Here is a 24,332-nt window from a genome sequence, read left to right on the forward strand (position 1 = left end):
TTTTCCACAATCTAGAAACTTAGACACACATCAACATGTTGTTTGTCACTTGAAAACATTATTCACTGGACATTCTCAGATATTTGCTGATTCACTGTCTTGTTGACTGATACAAACTCTCATATCTGTCAGTTAAAGACAAAGCAAGAGCCAGTAGCCAGTTAGCTTAGCTTAGCATAACAACTGGAAACAGAGGGAAACAGCTAGCAACTTATTACTCAACTTTTCAGATAAATCAAATACCAAATATACAATATAACATACTTTAATTAGAGTAGACACCTGTTAAGTGTGAAGGGAAAGAGCTGGTCAGCTAAAACTCTGAGCAGGCCCTAAAGTGAGATTTACAGTTAAAACTTCAGTTCTTGTCAGTTTATTCAATATCTTTATGAGTAAGCTGGAAACATTTAGCTCTTGTTAGAGTATAGCCACCAATAGAAACAAATATTTGACAGATTTTCCACTAATGCAGAACAAAATAATACAACTACAGCCCAAAAGGAAATAAAGCTTTCCAATTTATTATTCCACATTTTAAAATTCCAAATGATTTCATACTCAAAATTAATGTCACTAGTTAATAAAAAAGCAACCATCTCTTGTACTATTAGATATACAGTATTATAACATCAGGAATGATGATATTTGGATGATCAAGAAGCTATTTTTCATAACGAATTGATTTTAAAAGAAATACAAACACACTGACTCATTATAATCAACAGTTTTATTGAATAATGGTTCAATGTTCATTTCACACTTTACATGTATGAATAATTTCTCTTGGAGTGAAACTAAGAATATTAAGTTTCATTTGAAAAGTAATGAACATAAAGCAGAATATAAGGAAGATCAGTATTAGAAAGCAACATGCACATTAAAACACTGAGTAGAGAGATGTGAAACTTGCAGAAACAGCTGAACAGAGAAGATCTGTAGCTTCATCAAGATCTCTAGCAAAGAAAAAGAAGCATCATTTCCAGACAGGAAGTGTTGCTGAAGCTCTACTCTGAGCAGCGGTCAGGGTCCAGGGTTTGAGTGACGGGGGTCTGTCCACTCAGACTGGCCTCACAGCTCACTGAGCCCACCTTCCTCCACTGGTCTGCAGAGAGGCTCAGGGTGCTGCTCCGGCTGTAGTGGCCGTCCCTCCCCAGGACCTCCAGGCTGTGTGACACCCCTGAGGAGCTGCTGCTGCCCCCCACCTTCCAGTCCAGCCTCCAGGCTGAGGGGAAGCCCCCGCTGGACAGACACACCAGTGTGGCACTGCCCTGCTGCAGCTGCTCTCTGGAGGGGGGGAGGACGGTCAGGGTGGGCCGCACCACACCCACTGGAGGAGAGAGAGGGGGAGGAGAGGGGGGAGAAAAGACAAAGACGGAAAACTTTAGAGCTTGTGCTGCTGTTGCACTCATACACTAAGAATCAGACCATCAGACACATGAGTTCAATGCAGTGAAAAAGGTTCATTGATAATAATTATTGATGACATCTTCATATCTGTTTCATAATGTGAGACAGTGAATAATTCATTTTCTTGTGTTTAAACTGACAGAAGTGAAACACTCGTGTGAATACAGTTAAAACTTTGTCATCTGTCTCTTTCACTTCCTTTTCACTACTAATGTGAAATAAATGAACCGTGAACACAAAGCTGAGCTGCATTAACTGATAAAATCATATTAATGGTAAACAACAATAGATTTTAAAAACAGTTTGGATGATCAAAATAAGTAAATTTAAAAAAAACCCCAAAAAACTACTGATGTTTCGTAGATAAATCTTTGCTTTTTTCCCCCAAATATTGTTGTCAAACATTTGAATGCAGATAATATTTGAAAAGTTAAATAAAAGTTAAAAGTTATCGTAAAAATAATATATTAGAAAATGTATGTTTATCTTTTTTATCCAAAAACGTATTATCTTAAATACTGAGTGAATTTTGATCTCTGCAAAGTTTCTTCTCAGATTGTGAGATCAGCCTTGTTTGATTAATAACAAAAAACAGAAAATCATGCAAACACTGAACTTAATCACAGTGTCATGAAATATTTGATAAAAGGTATAAATTCTATATATTGTAAAAAGTAATAAATCTCTGGTACTTACAGTCAACGATGAGTTTGGTTCCTCCACCAAAAGTCCTCCACAGTGATACAAACTCATTAAGTGGCCGTACAAAAACCTCCTGCACTGTGAACAAGCATCTATCCACTGAAAAGTCACTTTATTTTCTGCTAAAACTGGATAATTAACATTTTATCAAATGTATAAAATGTTTTCATTGATTTAGTTTTAAATTTCCTCATGAATCAAAATATTTTACATCATTTTTATGAAATTTTGTACAAGTGACAACAAAACAGGTTGATTTGCCCTGTAACAAATTCAGATTGTAAACATGTTACATATTTGAGACAATGTTAAATAAACACAACATTTCTAAATAATCATAAATATAATTAATCATAAATTACAGAATGAGTATATAGTGTATTTGTGAAACCTTGTTTGTAAAACAAATTAAATAAGTAGATACCAACCACTCCCATTGAAACAAATGTTGTGAATCCTCAAATTTATTTCCAAGTTATTTTATTCCATTAAGATCATAGATGGTGTAAATCCAAACAGTATTTCTCCTGATTTTGTGTCCCACGTTGCCTTCAGTCTGTTGAGAGCAGAGAAATCATTTCCATAGAGAGGAGGCTTTGCATCGTCAGCTGATCCTCCAGTGAACTGAGAAGGTTTATAGTCCTGTGAGTTCAACACTGCAGGACTCAGATCTGTCAGTCAACACAGCAGAAAGCACAACCACCATGACTCTCATCACCATCCTCATCTGGACGCTGGCCTGCTGCTGCCTCAAAGGTGTGATTTATTTTTAACATAAAATTAGAAAGTAATTACATCACTAAAACCGCTCACATCTACTGAGTTATAGCTGGATATTACACACGTGTGTCTACATCTAAATATGAGTAATTTTACTTCATGTAATGTTTTTCCCTTTTTTTCAGGATCTTTCAGTCAAGTGACTGTGACTCAGCCTCCTGTAGTAACATCTGCTCTCGGATCCCCAGTCACTCTGACCTGTAAAACCAACCCAGCAGTTTATGTTTGGTCAGATAAAGATAGTAGAGTGAACTGGTATCAGCAGAAATCTGGAGAAGCTCCAAAGTTGGTCATCAAATTGGGTCAGAATCCAACAAGTGAGTTTTCATCTCGATTTTCTGGCAGAGGAGACGGAGTAAACGCTGCAATGACCATCAGTGGAGTTCAGGCTGAAGATGCAGCAGTTTACTACTGTCAGAGTGCACATGAAATAAACAGTGCTTGGGTGTTCACACAGTGATTTGTAGTCGTACAAAAACCTCCCTCAGTCAGACTGCAGAGACACTGAGCTGTTACAGCAGGAACCGACTGCAGCTGCTGAAGAGGAAGAGACTCTGACACAGACCACTGAACACAGAGCTGACAGTAACCTCACCAAGCACAAACTGTACCAATCACAAACAACATATTAACATGAATATACTTGCATACTTTTTAGTTTAATATACTTTCATTGTTATTCCATGTCAAAAAGTGTAAAACTACACAAGTTTTATGTATCATAAAATTTTGCTCTTTTTCTTCACACACATTCATCCATAACGGAGATGTTACTGGTTTTCTTTCTGATACTAACAGTCCAAGTGCAGATGGTGATTTGACTATACGAACCAATCTTTACAGTTAGTTAAGTTTTCACATTGGATTATTCTTCATGTAATATGTTAGATACAGTGGTAATGTTTTATTGTTTTGCAGGATCGACAGGCAATCCAACTGTGACTCAGTCTCCTGCATCAAAGTCAGTCAGTCCGGGGGAGACAGTCTCTCTGAGTACATGAGTCGATGATGATCTCAGCTTGTACCTACAGAAACCTGGACAGCCTCCCAAACAGCTGTTTTACAAAATAAGTTGTCATCAATCTGATACTCTGAGTCATATCAGCAGCAGTGGATCCCAACCTGAATTCACTCTGACTATCAGGGGAGTCCAGCTTGAAGATGCAGAAGATTACTACTCATTATGTGATATGGAGTCATAAAAAAACCTCCCTTAGTTAGGCTGCATACAGATCGATGTGTTGCAGCTGTGACCTGTTGCAGGAGATACGGATATGCACGACTGCTCACCCGAATAGTTTCCCAAAGACAAAACCACAACTTACAGAAACTTCTTGATAGTTCATCTCCAGTTAAAGGGGAAGTGAAACTGATTTTCATCAGCCTGACATTCAGACTTTGTTACCTTTTATAGCAGTCGTCCTCGCTAAGAAAAAAAAATGTGGCACGGATCATGAATGAATGCGGAATATACTTATTTCTCTTGTATCAACATAGAATCTGTGTACTGTTTTGTACATTTTTGAGCAATAAAGGAATAGAGAATGCATTGTATGTAGTTTTGAAGAAATATTAAACTAATATCATTGGCCTACCTCAGATAGAGTTTACCTTAACAGATGTAAACAGATGTACTTTCTTTGTCTCTAAAGAAAGGTTTTCTCTTGATAGTGATTCAGTGCTGTATGTTGTGTCTCTACTCAGTGGTCTTTTAAAATTACAAATATTATCTGCAATATGAATGGATATTGATCTCTATAAAGGTTCTTATCAGTGTGAGATCAGCCTTCTTTGATGAATAACAAAAATATCAACAACATGCAAACACTGAACTCACAGTTTTATGCACAATTTGGTATGAGATATATACACTATAAACCATACAAAATAGAAATCTGTGCTACTTTATGAGTTTGGTTCCTCCACCAAATGTCCACCACAGTGATACAAACTCATTAAGTGATTAAAATATCTCTTCTCTTTTAACAACACACCAGAATTAATATTATATTGAATTGACAATATTTTTCAGTCTGTTGAGAGCAGAGAAATCATTTCCATAGAGAGGAGGCTTTGCATCGTCAGCTGATCCTCCAGTGAACTGAGAGGGTTTATAGTCCTGTGAGTTCAACACTGCAGGACTCAGATCTGTCAGTCAACACAGCAGAAAGCACAACCACCATGACTCTCATCACCATCCTCATCTGGACACTGGCCTGCTGCTGCCTCAAAGGTGTGATTTATTTTTAACATAAAATTAGAAAGTAATTACATCACTAAAACCGCTCACATCTACTGAGTTATAGCTGGATATTACACACGTGTGTCTACATCTAAATATGAGTAATTTTACTTCATGTAATGTTTTTCCCTTTTTTTCAGGATCTTTCAGTCAAGTGACTGTGACTCAGCCTCCTGTAGTAACATCTGCTCTCGGATCCCCAGTCACTCTGACCTGTAAAACCAACCCAAAGGTTCAAACATGGTCAGATGGAGATAGTAGAGTGTACTGGTATCAGCAGAAATCTGGAGAAGCTCCAAAGTTGGTCATCAAATTGGGTCAGAATCCAACAAGTGAGTTTTCATCTCGATTTTCTGGCAGAGGAGACGGAGTAAACGCTGCAATGACCATCAGTGGAGTTCAGACTGAAGATGCAGCAGTTTACTACTGTCAGAGTCTGCATGAAATAAACAGTGAATATGTGTTCACACAGTGATTTGTAGTCGTACAAAAACCTCCCTCAGTCAGACTGCAGAGACACTGAGCTGTTACAGCAGGAACCGACTGCAGCTGCTGAAGAGGAAGAGACTCTGACACAGACCACTGAACACAGAGCTGACAGTAACCTCACCAAGCACAAACTGTACCAATCACAAACAACATGTACACATGAATATATTGGCATATTTTATATTTTTAAATATCTTCCTCTTATTCAATGTCAAAAAGTGTGAAACTGACATTGAAACTAACCATCATGATGTTCATTTTCCACATACAGTGATATCAGAAGTTGTGAAAAAACAAAAACTGAACATTTTCCACAATCTAGAAACTTAGACACACATCAACATGTTGTTTGTCACTTGAAAACATTATTCACTGGACATTCTCAGATATTTGCTGATTCACTGTCTTGTTGACTGATACAAACTCTCATATCTGTCAGTTAAAGACAAAGCAAGAGCCAGTAGCCAGTTAGCTTAGCTTAGCATAACAACTGGAAACAGAGGGAAACAGCTAGCAACTTATTACTCAACTTTTCAGATAAATCAAATACCAAATATACAATATAACATACTTTAATTAGAGTGGACACCTGTTAAGAGTGAAGGGAAAGAGTTGGTCAGCTAAAACTTTGAGCAGGCCCTAAAGTGAGATAAAACGGGTTTAAATTCCTGCCTTTGTGCTAACAACAACAATAATAAAAACGTTTGTGGGAAAACTGAGTTACTGAGTTAAGTGTTCATCCAATCTGCCAGCAGGTGGCGCCGTACAACCTAAATAACATAATAAAGAGGATAAAGTCAATTTTTTCTGGATGAACTTTGAATTAGAATGATCCTCTGTAGAGGTTGATCTCTCACTCCTCCTCACTTCTGCTCTTTCTGTTTCACAACAACAGGTGTGTGTTTGCCTTCTTAAATGTATTTTGCATGACTTTCATGCATCACTGCTCCTCAGAGTTTAAGTTCTTGTGTCACAGAGAGTCTGAACTGCTTTCATGCACTCACACTGAAAACTGCATCAGGATGATGTCGCCAATAACTCTGCTGGTCATGTTGGGTTTTCAGAGTCAGGGTGAGAGATTCTGAAAATGTTTGGTGTAAATCCAGTCTGTGTTCTCCCTTTTACTTTTGCTTAAATGTCTTTTCTATTTTTCTCTCCCATCACAACCTGAACTGCTTCTCCATTGGCTATTGGCTATAATATTTACTCTTTAAGATTTTTCATTTCTCATTTCAGAGTCTTCTGCCAACAAATTTCTGACTCAGACTGACAAATCCAAGTCTGTTAGTCTTGGAGGGACGGTGACCATCAGCGCCACAGGGAGTTCAGATATTGGTGCTGATCTCAGTTGGTACCTTCAGAAACCTGGACAAACTCCCAAACTTCTTATATACAGCGCATCAACTCTACAGTCAGGAACTCCATCTCGATTCAGTGGCAGTAGATCTGGTTCTGGCTACACTCTGACCATCAGTGGTGTTCAGGCTGAAGATGTTGGAGATTACTACTGTCTGGGCTACCCTGGTGGTGGAGTGTTCACACAGTGATTTAGAGTCGTACAAAAACCTCCTTCAGTTTGACTGAAGTGAAAACGGCCTGCTGCAGCTGCAGAGGGTTGGTGAAGAGACTGTGATGAGGATAACTGGTCGAGTGAACACAACACTGTGACTCTGACACACAAGAGTCATCAAGCAGAACCACAATGAACCCAAATTACACTGAAACAAACTGAAAGACATTTTCCAACCTGCAGTTTTTCAGTTAAATCTTCATCATTATTTCACATCATTTCAAGAACAGAGTTGTTGTAAGAATATATCCTCTGACAGCAACTGATGTTCAACAATATTTCCACCAATAGTTTTACATTCAGCAGCACAAAACAATCTACTGTAACAGTTTCATCTAAAAAAGTTTTTGATTCAGAAATGATAAATATGTTATACTTTATATTTCATATTATATTGTTACACATACTATAAAATAATGAATAGAAACCTGACTTGATGTTGAAGTGAAGCATGTTGGAAAGATGAGGTATAATACTGGCATGAATATGCATTTCTCATGAATAATATATCACAAAATACACACAAAGATAGTGATTTACTATAATATTCAATTTTATTTTATTGGTTACATGTTTGACTGATTAAAAAATGGTTATATTGAAACATAATGGCAATGCATCAGAATATGAGTAAGATTAGTGAGAGAAAACTGAATACACATCAAGATAGAGTCATGATTTTGCACAAATAGTTGAACAGAGTAGATCTGTAGCCTCATCAATATCTCTGAGCTACAACACACCTACTGGAGAAGAAAGAGGGAGGAATACATCTTCACTCAGCTACATGGATTCAATTCTTTTCTTGTATTTTTTGTAATAGAGAAACATCTTTCGACACCAAATCATGTTTTTTTTCACATTTACTCTCAGCAGAAGAGCTCTGACAAATGTTGACTGATCACATATTTCAGTCATGATTTTTTCAACACTGAAAATCTAATTCCAAAATATATTTTCCAAGTTTTTTAATCATGATATAAATAAAAGAAACAAAATATTTATAATGTTTTCTTTCATCAGTGCAAGCTTTATTAGCAAAAACATCAATCATCAACAGGACAGTTATTAAGCACACTCACATCTAGCTGCTGAGCTACACACATTACTCTCTAAGTTGTTGTTGTTCTTTGTCACACAAAGCTTCAGTTTACTCTACAGACATTAAAACTCATATTGATCAGATGAGCAGGTGTGTTCCTCCTGCTCTCCCCAGACACAGCTCCTGTCCTGGGCTTCAGTCAGCCCCTCTAGCCCTTACACTGGCTCCTGTGGAGGGACTTGGTCTGGCTGTGGTCCTGATGGAGGACCTTGCAGGAGTACAGCTCTCCTTCCATCCAGCGCTCCTGGCTCAGGCTCAGGATGCTGCTGCTGCTGTAGCGTCCGCTCTTCTCCTCCTCTGAGCTGCTCAGGACCCCCTCTGTCACCTCTCTACCGTCCACCTCCCAGCTCACCACGGCTCCCTGAGGAGAGTAGCCGGTCAGCAGGCAGGCCAGCGTGGCCGAGCCCCCAGAGAGCTGCTGAGAGGAGGGGGGAAGCAGAGAGACTGAGGGCCTGACCGTGGGGCCAGCTGGAGGGGAGAGCAGAGACACACAAGGAGCAGATTAACTTCTACTGTAGGACAGACAGCTGAGTTATGATACATGACAGAGGTTAACAATGCTGTGGATTAACTGTGTGTGTGACACTGTGATCAGACAGAGGAGAGGCAGTGAGAAATGGGAGGAAATGAGGGTTTTGTTAATAAAGCTAAATGGTGTTTGTACTTGTAATTTTGACATTTAAAGCAATGAATCTATTGTGGCAAATCATCATAAATCACTAAGAATCAGACAATATACAACATGAGTTAGGTTCAAATGTAATGATTCATTTAATTTAATGATCATTAAATTAAATCTAAATGTGTTAGAGTAAATAATTATTCTTGCAATGATTTACTTGATGAGTTTATATAAAAGTGAAGAGGTGAAACACTAATGTGTGATTACAGTTAAAGACTTTTGTTTGTTTCACTTCCTTTTCTCAACATCAAACTAACCAACTGTGAACACAAACTACAGCAAAACTGGATCTAAATATAAACTCATTTATTTGTTTTACAGAAACCAACATCATATTTTAAATCTAAAAATTGTTTGAATGTTAAAAAATGATGAATAAAGTTAAATTTATTGTTTGGTTGTTAAAATGTTTGTCAGAGAAATTTTACAACAACATTTTGTGAAACAAACAATTGATTAAAAATAAAATATATGAAAATTAGATTTTTTTTTTTTTGTGCAAATATGTCATCATAACACCATCTACAATAATAAACAATTAATAATATCTGCTTTCTCCAAACTTCAGCTGAGCTTAATGCAAAGTGAAAAATACCCATAATATATAAATTACCCAAAATAAATACTAGTTTTATCACGTTCTGGTGCAAAACTCAGTATAATATCTTATGTTGTAGAAATGAGAAATCTCTGGTACTTACAGTTAATGATGAGTTTGGTTCCTCCACCAAAGGTCCACCACAGTGATACAAACTCATTAAGTGGCCGTACAAAAACCTCCTGCACTGCGAACAAGCATCTATCCACTGAAAAGTCACTTTATTTTCTGCTAAAACTGGATAATTAACATTTTATCAAATGTATAAAATGTTTTCATTGATTTGGTTTTAAATTTCCTCATGAATCAAAATATTTTACATCATTTTTTGGAAATTTTGTACAAGTGACAACAAAACAGGTTGATTTGCCCTGTAACAAAATCAGATTGTAAACATGTTACATTTTTGAGACAATGTTAAATAAACACAACATTTCTAAATAATAATATAATAATAATATAATATAATATAATATAATATAATATAATATAATATAATATAATATAATATAATATAATATAATATAATATAATAATATAATAATAATATAATTAATCATAAATTACAGAATGAGTATATAGTGTATTTGTGAAACCTTGTATGTAAAACAAATTAAATAAATAGATACCAACCACTACCATTGAAACAAATGTAAATCCTCAAATTTGTTTCCAAAAGAAGTTATTTTATTCCATTAAGATCATAGATGGTGTAAATCCAAACAGTATTTCTCCTGATTTTGTGTCCCACGTTGCCTTCAATCTGTTGAGAGCAGAGAAATCATTTCCATAGAGAGGAGGCTTTGCATCGTCAGCTGATCCTCCAGTGAACTGAGAAGGTTTATAGTCCTGTGAGTTCAACACTGCAGGACTCAGATCTGTCAGTCAACACAGCAGAAAGCACAACCACCATGACTCTCATCACCATGCTCATCTGGACGCTGGCCTGCTGCTGTTTTACAGGTTCATTCACTCAGCAACATTTCAAACATGATGTGTTTCCTTTTCTGTCATTAATTTCTGCTGATAAATGAAAGATTTGTTTCTGTCTGCAGGATGCAGCGGTCGGGTGACTGTGACTCAACCTCCAGTAGTGACATTTACTCCAGGATCCACTGTCACTCTGACCTGTAAAATTAATCAGCCTGTTTACATCTGTGGTGGTATTGATTTATGTTTATTCTGGTATCAACAAAAATCTGGACAAAGTCCAAAGCTCCTAATAAACCATGTGAGCAGGCGTCATTCAGGAACACCAGCTCGGTTTAGTGGCAGTGGAAGCAGCTCTGACTTTTCTTTGACCATCAGCGGAGTTCAGGCAGAAGATGCAGCAGTTTATTACTGTATGAGTGTCCATAGTGGGCCGGTGTTCACACAGTGATTTGTAGTCGTACAAAAACCTCCCTCAGTCAGACTGTAGAGACACTGAGCTGTTACAGCAGGAACCGACTGCAGCTGCTGAAGAGGAAGAGACTCTGACACAGACCACTGAACACAGAGCTGACAGTAACCTCACCAAGCACAAACTGTACCAATCACAAACAACATGTACACATGAATATATTGGCATATTTTATATTTTTTTTTTGTGAAACAAACAATTGACTAAAAGTAAAATATATGAAAATTAGATTTTTTTTTTTTGCAAATATGTCATCATAACACCATCTACAATAATAAACAATTAATAATATCTGCACAAAGTTTTCTCCAAACTTCAGCTGAGCTTAATGCAAAGTGAAAAATACCCATAATATATAAATTACCCAAAATAAATACTAGTTTTATCACGTTCTGGTGCAAAACTCGGTATAATATATTATGTTGTAGAAATGAGAAATCTCTGGTACTTACAGTTAATGATGAGTTTGGTTCCTCCACCAAAAGTCCACCACAGTGATACAAACTCATTAAGTGGCCGTACAAAAACCTCCTGCACTGTGAACAAGCATCTATCCACTGAAAGGTCACTTTATTTTCTGCTAAAACTGGATAATTAACATTTTATCAAATGTATAAAATGTTTTCATTGATTTAGTTTGAAATTTCCTCATGAATCAAAACAATTTGCATCATTTTTATGAAATTTTGTACAAGTGACACAAAACAGGTTGATTTGCCCTGTAACAAATTCAGATTGTAAACATGTTACATTTTTGAGACAATGTTAAATAAATAATAAATAATAATTATAAATTACAGAATGAGTATATAGTGTATTTGTGAAACCTTGTATGTAAAACAAATTAAGTAAATAGATACCAACCACTCCCATTGAAACAATTGTTGTGAATCCTCAAATTTGTTTTCAAAAGAAGTTATTTTATTCCATTAAGATCATAGATGGTGTAAATCCAAACAGTATTTCTCCTGATTTTGTGTCCCACGTTGCCTTCAGTCTGTTGAGAGCAGAGAAATCATTTCCATAGAGAGGAGGCTTTGCATCGTCAGCTGATCCTGCAGTGAACTGAGAAGGTTTATAGTCCTGTGAGTTCAACACTGCAGGACTCAGATCTGTCAGTCAACACAGCAGAAAGCACAACCACCATGACTCTCATCACCATCCTCATCTGGACGCTGGCCTGCTGCTGCCTCAAAGGTGTGATTTATTTTTAACATAAAATTAGAAAGTAATTACATCACTAAAACCGCTCACATCTACTGAGTTATAGCTGGATATTACACACGTGTGTCTACATCTAAATATGAGTAATTTTACTTCATGTAATGTTTTTCCCTTTTTTTCAGGATCTTGCAGTCAAGTGACTGTGACTCAGCCTCCTGTAGTAACATCTGCTCTTGGATCCCCAGTCACTCTGACCTGTAAAACCAACCCAAAGGTTCAAACATGGTCAGATGGAGATAGTAGAGTGCACTGGTATCAGCAGAAATCTGGAGAAGCTCCAAAGTTGGTCATCAAATTGGGTCAGAAGCCAACAAGTGAGTTTTCATCTCGATTTTCTGGCAGAGGAGACGGAGTAAACGCTGCAATGACCATCAGTGGAGTTCAGGCTGAAGATGCAGCAGTTTACTACTGTCAGAGTAGACACGATATAAGCAGTGCTCGGGTGTTCACACAGTGATTTGTAGTCGTACAAAAACCTCCCTCAGTCAGACTGCAGAGACACTGAGCTGTTACAGCAGGAACCGACTGCAGCTGCTGAAGAGGAAGAGACTCTGACACAGACCACTGAACACAGAGCTGACAGTAACCTCACCAAGCACAAACTGTACCAATCACAAACAACATATTAACATGAATATATTGGCATATTTTATATTTTTAAATATCTTCCTTTTATTCCATGTCAAAAAGTGTGAAACTGACATTGAAACTAACCATCATGATGTTCATTTTCCACATACAGTGATATCAGAAGTTGTGGGGAAAAAAAACAAAAAACTGAACATTTTCCACAAACTAGAAACTTAGACACACATCAACATGTTGTTTATCACTTGAAAACATTATTCACTGGACATTCTCAGATATTTGCTGATTCACTGTCTTGCTGACTGATACAAACTCTCATATCTGTCAGTTAAAGACAAAGCAAGAGCCAGTAGCCAGTTAGCTTAGCTTAGCATAACAACTGGAAACAGAGGGAAACAGCTAGCAACTTATTACTCAACTTTTCAGATAAATCAAATACCAAATATACAATATAACATACTTTAATTAGAGTAGACACCTGTTAAGTGTGAAGGGAAAGAGTTGGTCACCTAAAACGCTGAGCAGGCCCTAAAGTGAGATTTACAGTTAAAACTTCAGTTCTTGTCAGTTTATTCAATATCTTTATGAGTAAGCTGGAAACATTTAGCTCTTGTTAGAGTATAGCCACCAATAGAAACAAATATTTGACAGATTTTCCACTAATGCAGAACAAAATAATACAACTACAGCCCAAAAAGAAATAAAGCTTTCCAATTTATATTCCACATTTTAAAATTCCAAATGATTTCATACTCAAAATTAATGTCACTAGTTAATAAAAAAGCAACCATCTCTTGTACTATTAGATATACAGTATTATAACATCAGGAATGATGATATTTGGATGATCAAGAAGCTATTTTTCATAACGAATTGATTTTAAAAGAAATACAAACACACTGACTCATTATAATCAACAGTTTTATTGAATAATGATTCAATGTTCATTCCACATTTTGAATGTATGAATAATTTCTCTTGAAGTGAAACTCAGAATATTAAGTTTAATTTGAAAAGTAATGAACATAAAGCAGAATATAAGGAAGATCAGTATTAGAAAGCAACATGCACATTAAAACACTGAGTAGAAAGACGTGAAACTTGCAGAAACAGCTGAACAGAGAAGATCTGTAGCTTCATCAAGATCTCTAGCAAAGAAAAAGAAGCATCATTTCCAGACAGGAAGTGTTGCTGAAGCTCTACTCTGAGCAGCGGTCGGGGTCCAGGGTTTGAGTGACAGGGGTCTGTCCACTCAGACTGGCCTCACAGCTCACTGAGCCCACCTTCCTCCACTGGTCTGCAGAGAGGCTCAGGGTGCTGCTCCGGCTGTAGTGGCCGTCCCTCCCCAGGACCTCCGCGCCGTGTGACACCCCTGAGGAGCTGCTGCGTCCCCCCACCTTCCAGTCCAGCCTCCAGGCTGAGGGGAAGCCCCCGCTGGACAGACACACCAGTGTGGCACTGCCCTGCTGCAGCTGCTCTCTGGAGGGGGGGAGGACGGTCAGGGTGGGCCGCACCACACCCACTGGAGGAGAGAGAGGGGGAGGAGAGGGGGGAGAAAAGACAAAGACGGAAAACTTTAGAGCTTGTGCTGCTGTTGCACTCATACACTAAGAATCAGACCATCAGACACATGAGTTCAATGCAGTGAAAAAGGTTCATTGATAATAATTATTGATGACATCTTCATATCTGTTTCATAATGTGAGACAGTGAATAATTCATTTTCTTGTGTTTAAACTGACAGAAGTGAAACACTCATGTGAATACAGTTAAAACTTTGTCATCTGTCTCTTTCACTTCCTTTTCACTACTAATGTGAAATAAATGAACCGTGAACACAAAGCTGAGCTGCATTAACTGATAAAATCATATTAATGGTAAACAACAATAGATTTTAAAAACAGTTTGGATGATCAAAATAAGTAAATTTAAAAAAAAACAAAAAAAACTACTGATGTTTCGTAGATAAATCGTTGCTTTTTTCCCCCCAAATATTGTTGTCAAACATTTGAATGCAGATAATATTTAAAAGTTAGATAAAAGTTAAAAGTCATCGTAAAAATAATATATTAGAAAATGTATGTTTATCTTTTTTATCCAAAAATGTATTATCTTAAATACTGAGTGAATTTTGATCTCTGCAAAGTTTCTTCTCAGATTGTGAGATCAGCCTTGTTTGATTAATAACAAAAAACAGAAAATCATGCAAACACTGAACTTAATCACAGTGTCATGAAATATTTGATAAATGGTATAAATTCTATATATTGTGAAAAGTAATAAATCTCTGGTACTTACAGTCAACGATGAGTTTCGTTCCTCCACCAAAAGTCCACCACAGTGATACAAACTCATTAAGTGGCCGTACAAAAACCTCCTGCACTGTGAACAAGCATCTATCCACTGAAAAGTCACTTTATTTTCTGCTCAAACTGGATAATTAACATTTTATCAAATGTATAAAATGTTTTCATTGATTTGGTTTTAAATTTCCTCATGAATCAAAATATTTTACATCATTTTTATGAAATTTTGTACAAGTGACACAAAACAGGTTGATTTGCCCTGTAACAAATTCAGATTGTAAACATGTTACATATTTGAGACAATGTTAAATAAACACAACATTTCTAAATAATCATAAATATAATTAATCATAAATTACAGAATGAGTATATAGTGTATTTGTGAAACCTTGTTTGTAAAACAAATTAAATAAGTAGATACCAACCACTCCCATTGAAACAAATGCTGTAAATCCTCAAATTTATTTCCAAAAGAAGTTATTTTATTCCATTAAGATCATAGATGGTGTAAATCCAAACAGTATTTCTCCTGATTTTGTGTCCCACGTTGCCTTCAGTCTGTTGAGAGCAGAGAAATCATTTCCATAGAGAGGAGGCTTTGCATCGTCAGCTGATCCTCCAGTGAACTGAGAAGGTTTATAGTCCTGTGAGTTCAACACTGCAGGACTCAGATCTGTCAGTCAACACAGCAGAAAGCACAACCACCATGACTCTCATCACCATCCTCATCTGGACGCTGGCCTGCTGCTGTTTTACAGGTTCATTCACTCAGTAACATTTCAAACATGATGTGTTTCCTTTTCTGTCATTAATTTCTGTTGATAAATGAAAGATTTGTTTCTGTCTGCAGGATGCAGCGGTCAGGTGACTGTGACTCAACCTCCAGTAGTGACATCTACTCCAGGATCCACTGTCACTCTGACCTGTAAAACCAGCCAGGCTGTTTATAGATATGATGATGGAGATGATGCTATGTCCTGGTATCAACAGAAATCTGGACAGACTCCAAAACTCCTAATATATTATGCAAGCACACTTGAATCAGGAACACCAGCTCGGTTTAGTGGCAGTGGAAGCAGGTCTGACTTCTCTTTGACCATCAGTGGAGTTCAGACTGAAGATGCAGCAGTTTACTACTGTCAGAGTAGACACGGTACAAGCAGTGCTCCGGTGTTCACACAGTGATTTGTAGTCGTACAAAAACCTCCCTCAGTCAGACTGCAGAGACACTGAGCTGTTACAGCAGGAACCGACTGCAGCTGCTGAAGAGGAAGAGACTCTGACACAGACCACTGAACACAGAGCTGACAGTAACCTCACCAAGCACAAACTGTACCAATCACAAACAACATGTACACATGAATATATTGGCATATTTTATATTTTTAAATATCTTCCTTTTATTCCATGTCAAAAAGTGTGAAACTGACATTGAAACTAACAATCATGATGTTCATTTTCCACATACAGTGATATCAAAAGTTGTGAAAAAACAAAAACTGAACATTTTCCACAATCTAGAAACTTAGACACACATCAACATGTTGTTTGTCACTTGAAAACATTATTCACTGGACATTCTCAGATATTTGCTGATTCACTGTCTTGCTGACTGATACAAACTCTCATATCTGTCAGTTAAAGACAAAGCAAGAGCCAGTAGCCAGTTAGCTTAGCTTAGCATAACAACTGGAAACAGAGGGAAACAGCTAGCCTGGCTCTGTCTGAAGGCAACAAAATCTGCCCACCAGTACCTCTAAAGCTCATTAATTAACATGTTATATGTTGCCTGTTTAATCCCCCAAAAAACAAATTGAAAAAACAAGACAAGTTGTGGTTTAACAGGGGTTTATGTGATGTTGCCAGACAACCAGCAGAAACTTTGGCTTTTGTTAATATTAAACAAGCCAGATATCAATTAGTGAGCTTTAGAGGTTTTATAGGCAGATTTTGTTACCTACAGACAAGCTAGCTGTTTCTCCCTATTTACATTTGTAATGCTAAGCTAACCAGGAGCCATAGCTCCATATTTATGTACAAATAAAAAAGTGGTGTCGATCTTCTCATCTACCTCTCGGCAAGAAATCAAATAACTGTATTTCCCAAGATGTCAAACTATTACTTTGGGATTTTTTCTGTAAACATCAATCAACAACATGTTGTTTACTCACATCTTGTCTCACAGGATGTAGTCCAACATTTTCTAATAATGTTCTTCTCTTATCTCATTGAAACTCATCCTTCTATTAACAGGGTTGTTAAAACATTATTTATGCTAACAGTATCATTTTATTAACACAAACAGCAGCCCAAACAGAACATTTAGTGGCTGTCTAAGATCCTGCACACCAAACAATCAACTTCAACTTATTACTCAACTTTTCAGATAAATCAAATACCAAATATACAATATAACATACTTTAATGAGAGTAGACACCTGTTAAGTGTGAAGGGAAAGAGTTGGTCAGCTAAAATGCTGAGCAGGCCCTAAAGTGAGATAAAATGGGTTTAAATTCCTGCCTTTGTGCTAACAACAATAATAATAAAAACGTTTGTGGGAAAACTGAGTTACAGAGTTAAGTGTTCATCCAATCTGCCAGCAGGTGGCGCCATACAACCCAAATAACATAATAAAGAGGATAAAGTCATTTTTTTCTGGATGAACTTTGAATTAGAATGATCCTCTGTAGAGGTTGATCTCTCACTCCTCCTCACCTCTGCTCTTTCTGTTTCACAACAACAGGTGTGTGTTTTGCCTTCTTAAATGTATTTTGCATGACTTTCATGCATCACTGCTCCTCAGAGTTTAAGTTCTTGTGTCACAGAGAGTCTGAACTGTTTTCATGCACTCACACTGAAAACTGCATCAGGATGATGTCGCCAATAACTCTGCTGGTCATGTTGGGTTTTCTGAGTCAGGGTGAGAGATTCTGAAAATGTTTGGTGCAAATCCAGTCTGTGTTCTCCCTTTTACTTTTGCTTAAATGTCTTTTCTATTTTTCTCTCCGATCACAACCTGAGCTGCTTCTCCATTGGCTATTGGCTATAATATTTACTCTTAAAGATTTTTCATTTCTCATTTCAGAGTCTTCTGCCAACAATTTTCTGACTCAGACTGACAAATCCAAGTCTGTTAGTCTTGGAGGGACGGTGACCATCAGCGCCACAGGGAGTTCAAACATTGGTGCTGATCTCAGTTGGTACCTTCAGAAACCTGGACAAGCTCCCAAACTTCTTATATATGCAGCATCAACTCTAAACTCAGGAACTCCATCTCGATTCAGTGGCAGTAGATCTGGTTCTGACTACACTCTGACCATCAGTGGTGTTCAGGCTGAAGATGTTGGAGATTACTACTGTCTTGGCGTACATAGTTATGACGCGTTCACACAGTGATTTCGAGTCGTACAAAAACCTCCTTCAGTTTGACTGAAGTGAAAACGGCCTGCTGCAGCTGCAGAGGGTTGATGAAGAGACTGTGATGAGGATAACTGGTGGAGTGAACACAACACTGTGACTTTGACACACAAGAGTCATCAAGCAGAACCACAATGAACCCAAATAAAACTGACACATACTGAAAGACCCTCTTACATTTACAGTTAAAACTTCAGTTCTCGTCAGTTTATTCAATATCTTTATGAGTAAGCTGGAAACATTTAGCTCTTGTTAGAGTATAGCCACCAATAGAAACAAATATTTGACAGATTTTCCACTAATGCAGAACAAAATAATACAACTACAGCCCAAAAGGAAATAAAGCTTTCCAATTTATTATTCCACATTTTAAAATTCCAAATGATTTCATACTCAAAATTAATGTCACTAGTTAATAAAAAAGCAACCATCTCTTGTACTATTAGATATACAGTATTATAACATCAGGAATGATGATATTTGGATGATCAAGAAGCTATTTTTCATAACAAATTGATTTTAAAAGAAATACAAACACACTGACTCATTATAATCAACAGTTTTATTGAATAATGGTTCAATGTTCATTCCACATTTTGAATGTATGAATAATTTGTCTTGGAGTGAAACTCAGAATATCAAGTTTCATTTGAAAAGTAATGAACATAAAGCAGAATATAAGGAAGATCAGTATTAGAAAGCAACATGCACATTAAAACACTGAGTAGAGAGATGTGAAACTTGCAGAAACAGCTGAACAGAGAAGATCTGTAGCTTCATCAAGATCTCTGGCAAAGAAAAAGAAGCATCATTTCCAGACAGGAAGTGTTGCTGAAGCTCTACTCTGAGCAGCGGTCAGGGTCCAGGGTTTGAGTGACAGGGGTCTGTCCACTCAGACTGGCCTCACAGCTCACTGAGCCCACTTTCCTCCACTGGTCTGCAGAGAGGCTCAGGGTGCTGCTCCGGCTGTAGTGGCCGTCCCTCCCCAGGACCTCCAGGCTGTGTGACACCCCTGAGGAGCTGCTGCTGCCCCCCACCTTCCAGTCCAGCCTCCAGGCTGAGGGGAAGCCCCCGCTGGACAGACACACCAGTGTGGCACTGCCCTGCTGCAGCTGCTCTCTGGAGGGGGGGAGGACGGTCAGGGTGGGCCGCACCACACCCACTGGAGGAGAGAGAGGGGGAGGAGAGGGGGGAGAAAAGACAAAGACGGAAAACTTTAGAGCTTGTGCTGATGTTGCACTCATACACTAAGAATCAGACCATCAGACACATGAGTTCAATGCAGTGAAAAAGGTTCATTGATAATAATTATTGATGACATCTTCATATCTGTTTCATAATGTGAGACAGTGAATAATTCATTTTCTTGTGTTTTGAACTGACAGAAGTGAAACACTCATGTGAATACAGTTAAAACTTTGTCATCTGTCTCTTTCACTTCCTTTTCACTACTAATGTGAAATAAATGAACCGTGAACACAAAGCTGAGCTGCATTAAGTGATAAAATCATATTAATGGTAAACAACAATAGATTTTAAAAACAGTTTGGATGATCAAAATAAGTAAATTTTAAAAAACAAACAAAAAAAACTACTGATGTTTCATAGATAAATCTTTGCTTTTTTCCCCCCCAAATATTGTTGTCAAACATTTGAATGCAGATAATATTTAAAAGTTAAATAAAAGTTAAAAGTCATCGTAAAAATAATATATTAGAAAATGTATGTTCATCTTTTTTATCCAAAAATGTATTATCTTAAATACTGAGTGAATTTTGATCTCTGCAAAGTTTCTTCTCAGATTGTGAGATCAGCCTTGTTTGATTAATAACAAAAAACAGAAAATCATGCAAACACTGAACTTAATCACAGTGGCATGAAATATTTGATAAAAGGTATAAATTCTATATATTGTAAAAAGTAATAAATCTCTGGTACTTACAGTCAACGATGAGTTTGGTTCCTCCACCAAAAGTCAACCACAGTGATACAAACTCATTAAGTGGCCGTACAAAAACCTCCTGCACTGTGAACAAGCATCTATCCACTGAAAAGTCACTTTATTTTCTGCTAAAACTGGATAATTAACATTTTATCAAATGTATAAAATGTTTTCATTGATTTGGTTTTAAATTTCCTCATGAATCAAAATATTTTACATCATTTTTTTGAAATTTTGTACAAGTGACACAAAACAGGTTGATTTGCCCTGTAACAAATTCAGATTGTAAACATGTTACATATTTGAGACAATGTTAAATAAACACAACATTTCTAAATAATCATAAATATAATTAATCATAAATTACAGAATGAGTATATAGTGTATTTGTGAAACCTTGTTTGTAAAACAAATTGAATAAATAGATACCAACCACTCCCATTGAAACAAATGTTGTAAATCCTCAAATTTGTTTCCAAAGAAGTTATTTTATTCCATTAAGATCATAGATGGTGTAAATCCAAACAGTATTTCTCCTGATTTTGTGTCCCATGTTGCCTTCAGTCTGTTGAGAGCAGAGAAATCATTTCCATAGAGAGGAGGCTTTGCATCGTCAGCTGATCCTCCAGTGAACTGAGAAGGTTTATAGTCCTGTGAGTTCAACACTTCAGGACTCAGATCTGTCAGTCAACACAGCAGAAAGCACAACCACCATGACTCTCATCACCATCCTCATCTGGACGCTGGCCTGCTGCTGTTTTACAGGTTTATTCACTCAGCAACATTTCAAACATGATGTGTTTCCTTTTCTGTCATTAATTTCTGCTGATAAATGAAAGATTTGTTTCTGTCTGCAGGATGCAGCGTTCAGGTGACTGTGACTCAACCTCCAGTAGTGACATTTACTCCAGGATCCACTGTCACTCTGACCTGTAAAACCAGCCAGGCTGTTTATAGAGGAAGTAGTGGAGATTATATGTTCTGGTATCAACAGAAATCTGGACAGGCTCCAAAACTCCTAATAAAATTTGCAAGCACACGTGAATCAGGAACACCAGCTCGGTTTAGTGGCAGTGGAAGCAGGTCTGACTTCTCTTTGACCATCAGTGGAGTTCAGACTGAAGATGCAGCAGTTTACTACTGTCAGAGTCTCCATAATGTAGGCAGTGACTGGCCGATCACACAGTGATTTGTAGTCGTACAAAAACCTCCCTCAGTCAGACTGCAGAGACACTGAGCTGTTACAGCAGGAACCGACTGCAGCTGCTGAAGAGGAAGAGACTCTGACACAGACCACTGAACACAGAGCTGACAGTAACCTCACCAAGCACAAACTGTACCAATCACAAACAACATGTATACATGAATATATTGGCATATTTTATATTTTTAAATATCTTCCTTTTATTCCATGTCAAAAAGTGTGAAACTGACATTGAAACTAACCATCATGATGTTCATTTTCCACATACAGTGATATCAGAAGTTGTGAAAAAAAAAAAAACTGAACATTTTCCACAATCTAGAAACTTAGACACACATCAACATGTTGTTTGTCACTTGAAAACATTATTCACTGGACATTCTCAGATATTTGCTGATTCACTGTCTTGTTGACTGATACAAACTCTCATATCTGTCAGTTAAAGACAAAGCAAGAGCCAGTAGCCAGTTAGCTTAGCTTAGCATAACAACTGGAAACAGAGGGAAACAGCTAGCCTGGCTCTGTCTGAAGGCAACAAAATCTGCTCACTCAACGAGCTGTTTCTCCCTATTTACATTTGTAATGCTAAGCTAACCAGGAGCCATAGCTCCATATTTATGTACAAATAAAAAAGTGGTATCGATCTTCTCATCTACCTCTCGGCAAGAAATCAAATAACTGTATTTCCCAAGATGTCAAACTATTCCTTTGGGATTTTTTCTGTAAACATCAATCAACAACATGTTGTTTACTCACATCTTGTCTCACAGGATGTAGTCCAACATTTTCTAATAATGTTCTTCTCTTATCTCATTGAAACTCATCCTTCTATTAACAGGGTTGTTAAAACATTATTTATGCTAACAGTATCATTTTATTAACACAAAAAGCAGCCCAAACAGAACATTTAGTGGCTGTCTAAGATCCTGCACACCAAACAATCAACTTCAACTTATTACTCAACTTTTCAGATAAATCAAATACCAAATATACAATATAACATACTTTAATTAGAGTAGAAACCTGTTAAGTGTGAAGGGAAAGAGTTGGTCACCTAAAACTCTGAGCAGGCCCTAAAGTGAGATAAAATGGGTTTAAATTCCTGCCTTTGTGCTAACAACAAGAATAATAAAAATGTTTGTGGAAAAACTGAGTTACTGAGATAAATGTTTATCCAATATTCCAGCAGATGGCACCATAAAACCTAAACAACATAATAAAGAGGATAAAGTCAATGTTTTCTGGATGAACTTTGAATTAAAATGATCCTCTGTAGAGGTTGATCTCTCACTCCTCCTCACCTCTGCTCTTTCTGTTTCACAACAACAGGTGTGTGTTTGCCTTCTTAAATGTATTTTGCATGACTTTCATGCATCACTGCTCCTCAGAGTTTAAGTTCTTGTGTCACAGAGAGTCTGAACTGCTTTCATGCACTCACACTGAAAACTGCATCAAGATGATGTCGCCAATAACTCTGCTGGTCATGTTGGGTTTTCTGAGTCAGGGTGAGAGATTCTGAAAATGTTTGGTGCAAATCCAGTCTGTGTTCTCCCTTTTACTTTTGCTTAAATGTCTTTTCTATTTTTCTCTCCCATCACAACCTGAACTGCTTCTCCATTGGCTATTGGCTAAAATATTTACTGTTTAAGATTTTTCATTTCTCATTTCAGAGTCTTCTGCCAACAAATTTCTGACTCAGACTGACAAATCCAAGTCTGTTAGTCTTGGAGGGACGGTGACCATCAGCGCCACAGGGAGTTCAGATATTGCTTATGTCAGTTGGTACCTTCAGAAACCTGGACAAGCTCCCAAACTTCTAATATACGACGATTCCACTCTAAACTCAGGAACTCCATCTCGATTCAGTGGCAGTAGTTCTGGTTTTGACTTCGCTCTGACCATCAGTGGTGTTCAGGCTGAAGATGTTGGAGATTACTACTGTCTTGGTGCCCATACTGATTTAACGTTCACACAGTGATTTAGAGTCGTACAAAAACCTCCTTCAGTTTGACTGAAGTGAAAACGGCCTGCTGCAGCTGCAGAGGGTTGATGAAGAGACTGTGATGAGGATAACTGGTGGAGTGAACACAACACTGTGACTCTGACACACAAGAGTCATCAAGCAGAACCACAATCAACCCAAATAAAACTGACACATACTGAAAGACCCTCTTACATTTACAGTTAAAACTTCAGTTCTTGTCAGTTTATTCAATATCTTTATGAGTAAGCTGGAAACATTTAGCTCTTGTTAGAGTATAGCCACCAATAGAAACAAATATTTGACAGATTTTCCACTAATGCAGAACAAAATAATACAACTACAGCCCAAAAGGAAATAAAGCTTTCCAATTTATTATTCCACATTTTAAAATTCCAAATGATTTCATACTCAAAATTAATGTCACTAGTTAATAAAAAAGCAACCATCTCTTGTATTATTAGATATACAGTATTATAACATCAGGAATGATGATATTTGGATGATCAAGAAGCTATTTTTCATAACGAATTGATTTTAAAAGAAATACAAACACACTGACTCATTATAATCAACAGTTTTATTGAATAATGGTTCAATGTTCATTTCACACTTTACATGTATGAATAATTTCTCTTGGAGTGAAACTAAGAATATTAAGTTTCATTTGAAAAGTAATGAACATAAAGCAGAAT

The 24,332-nt window shown here is 37.1% G+C and overlaps 1 protein-coding gene and 4 gene segments (V, D, J or C); 2 read left to right on the forward strand and 3 right to left on the reverse strand.

Moving 5' to 3' along the window:
• Positions 1-786: 786 nt before the first annotated feature.
• LOC137200168 (immunoglobulin lambda constant 6-like) lies at positions 787-1,409 on the reverse strand. The segment is given in 1 exon segment: positions 787-1,409. A coding segment is annotated over 1 exon segment (405 nt).
• Positions 1,410-5,067: 3,658 nt separating this feature from the next.
• On the forward strand, positions 5,068-7,167 carry LOC137200169 (uncharacterized; the record flags this gene model as incomplete). The annotated part of the gene is made up of 4 exons (XM_067614828.1): positions 5,068-5,122; positions 5,272-5,591; positions 6,685-6,691; positions 6,857-7,167. Coding segments are annotated over 4 exons (693 nt in total), but the record flags the coding sequence as incomplete, so codon positions are not given.
• A 1,032-nt stretch (positions 7,168-8,199) lies between these two features.
• On the reverse strand, positions 8,200-10,214 carry LOC137200170 (Ig lambda-1 chain C region-like). The segment is given in 3 exon segments: positions 8,200-8,760; positions 9,676-9,759; positions 10,202-10,214. Coding segments are annotated over 3 exon segments (417 nt in total).
• Positions 10,215-12,119: 1,905 nt separating this feature from the next.
• Positions 12,120-18,489, forward strand: LOC137200171 (Ig kappa chain V region K16-167-like). The segment is given in 4 exon segments: positions 12,120-12,171; positions 15,943-16,042; positions 16,706-16,729; positions 18,291-18,489. Coding segments are annotated over 4 exon segments (375 nt in total).
• Positions 18,490-19,128: 639 nt separating this feature from the next.
• Positions 19,129-23,512, reverse strand: LOC137200173 (immunoglobulin lambda constant 6-like). The segment is given in 2 exon segments: positions 19,129-19,672; positions 23,443-23,512. Coding segments are annotated over 2 exon segments (393 nt in total).
• Between the last annotated feature and the right edge of the window lie 820 nt (positions 23,513-24,332).

This window comes from Thunnus thynnus, chromosome 16, assembly GCF_963924715.1.
Source record: "Thunnus thynnus chromosome 16, fThuThy2.1, whole genome shotgun sequence".
NCBI lineage: Eukaryota > Metazoa > Chordata > Actinopteri > Scombriformes > Scombridae > Thunnus > Thunnus thynnus.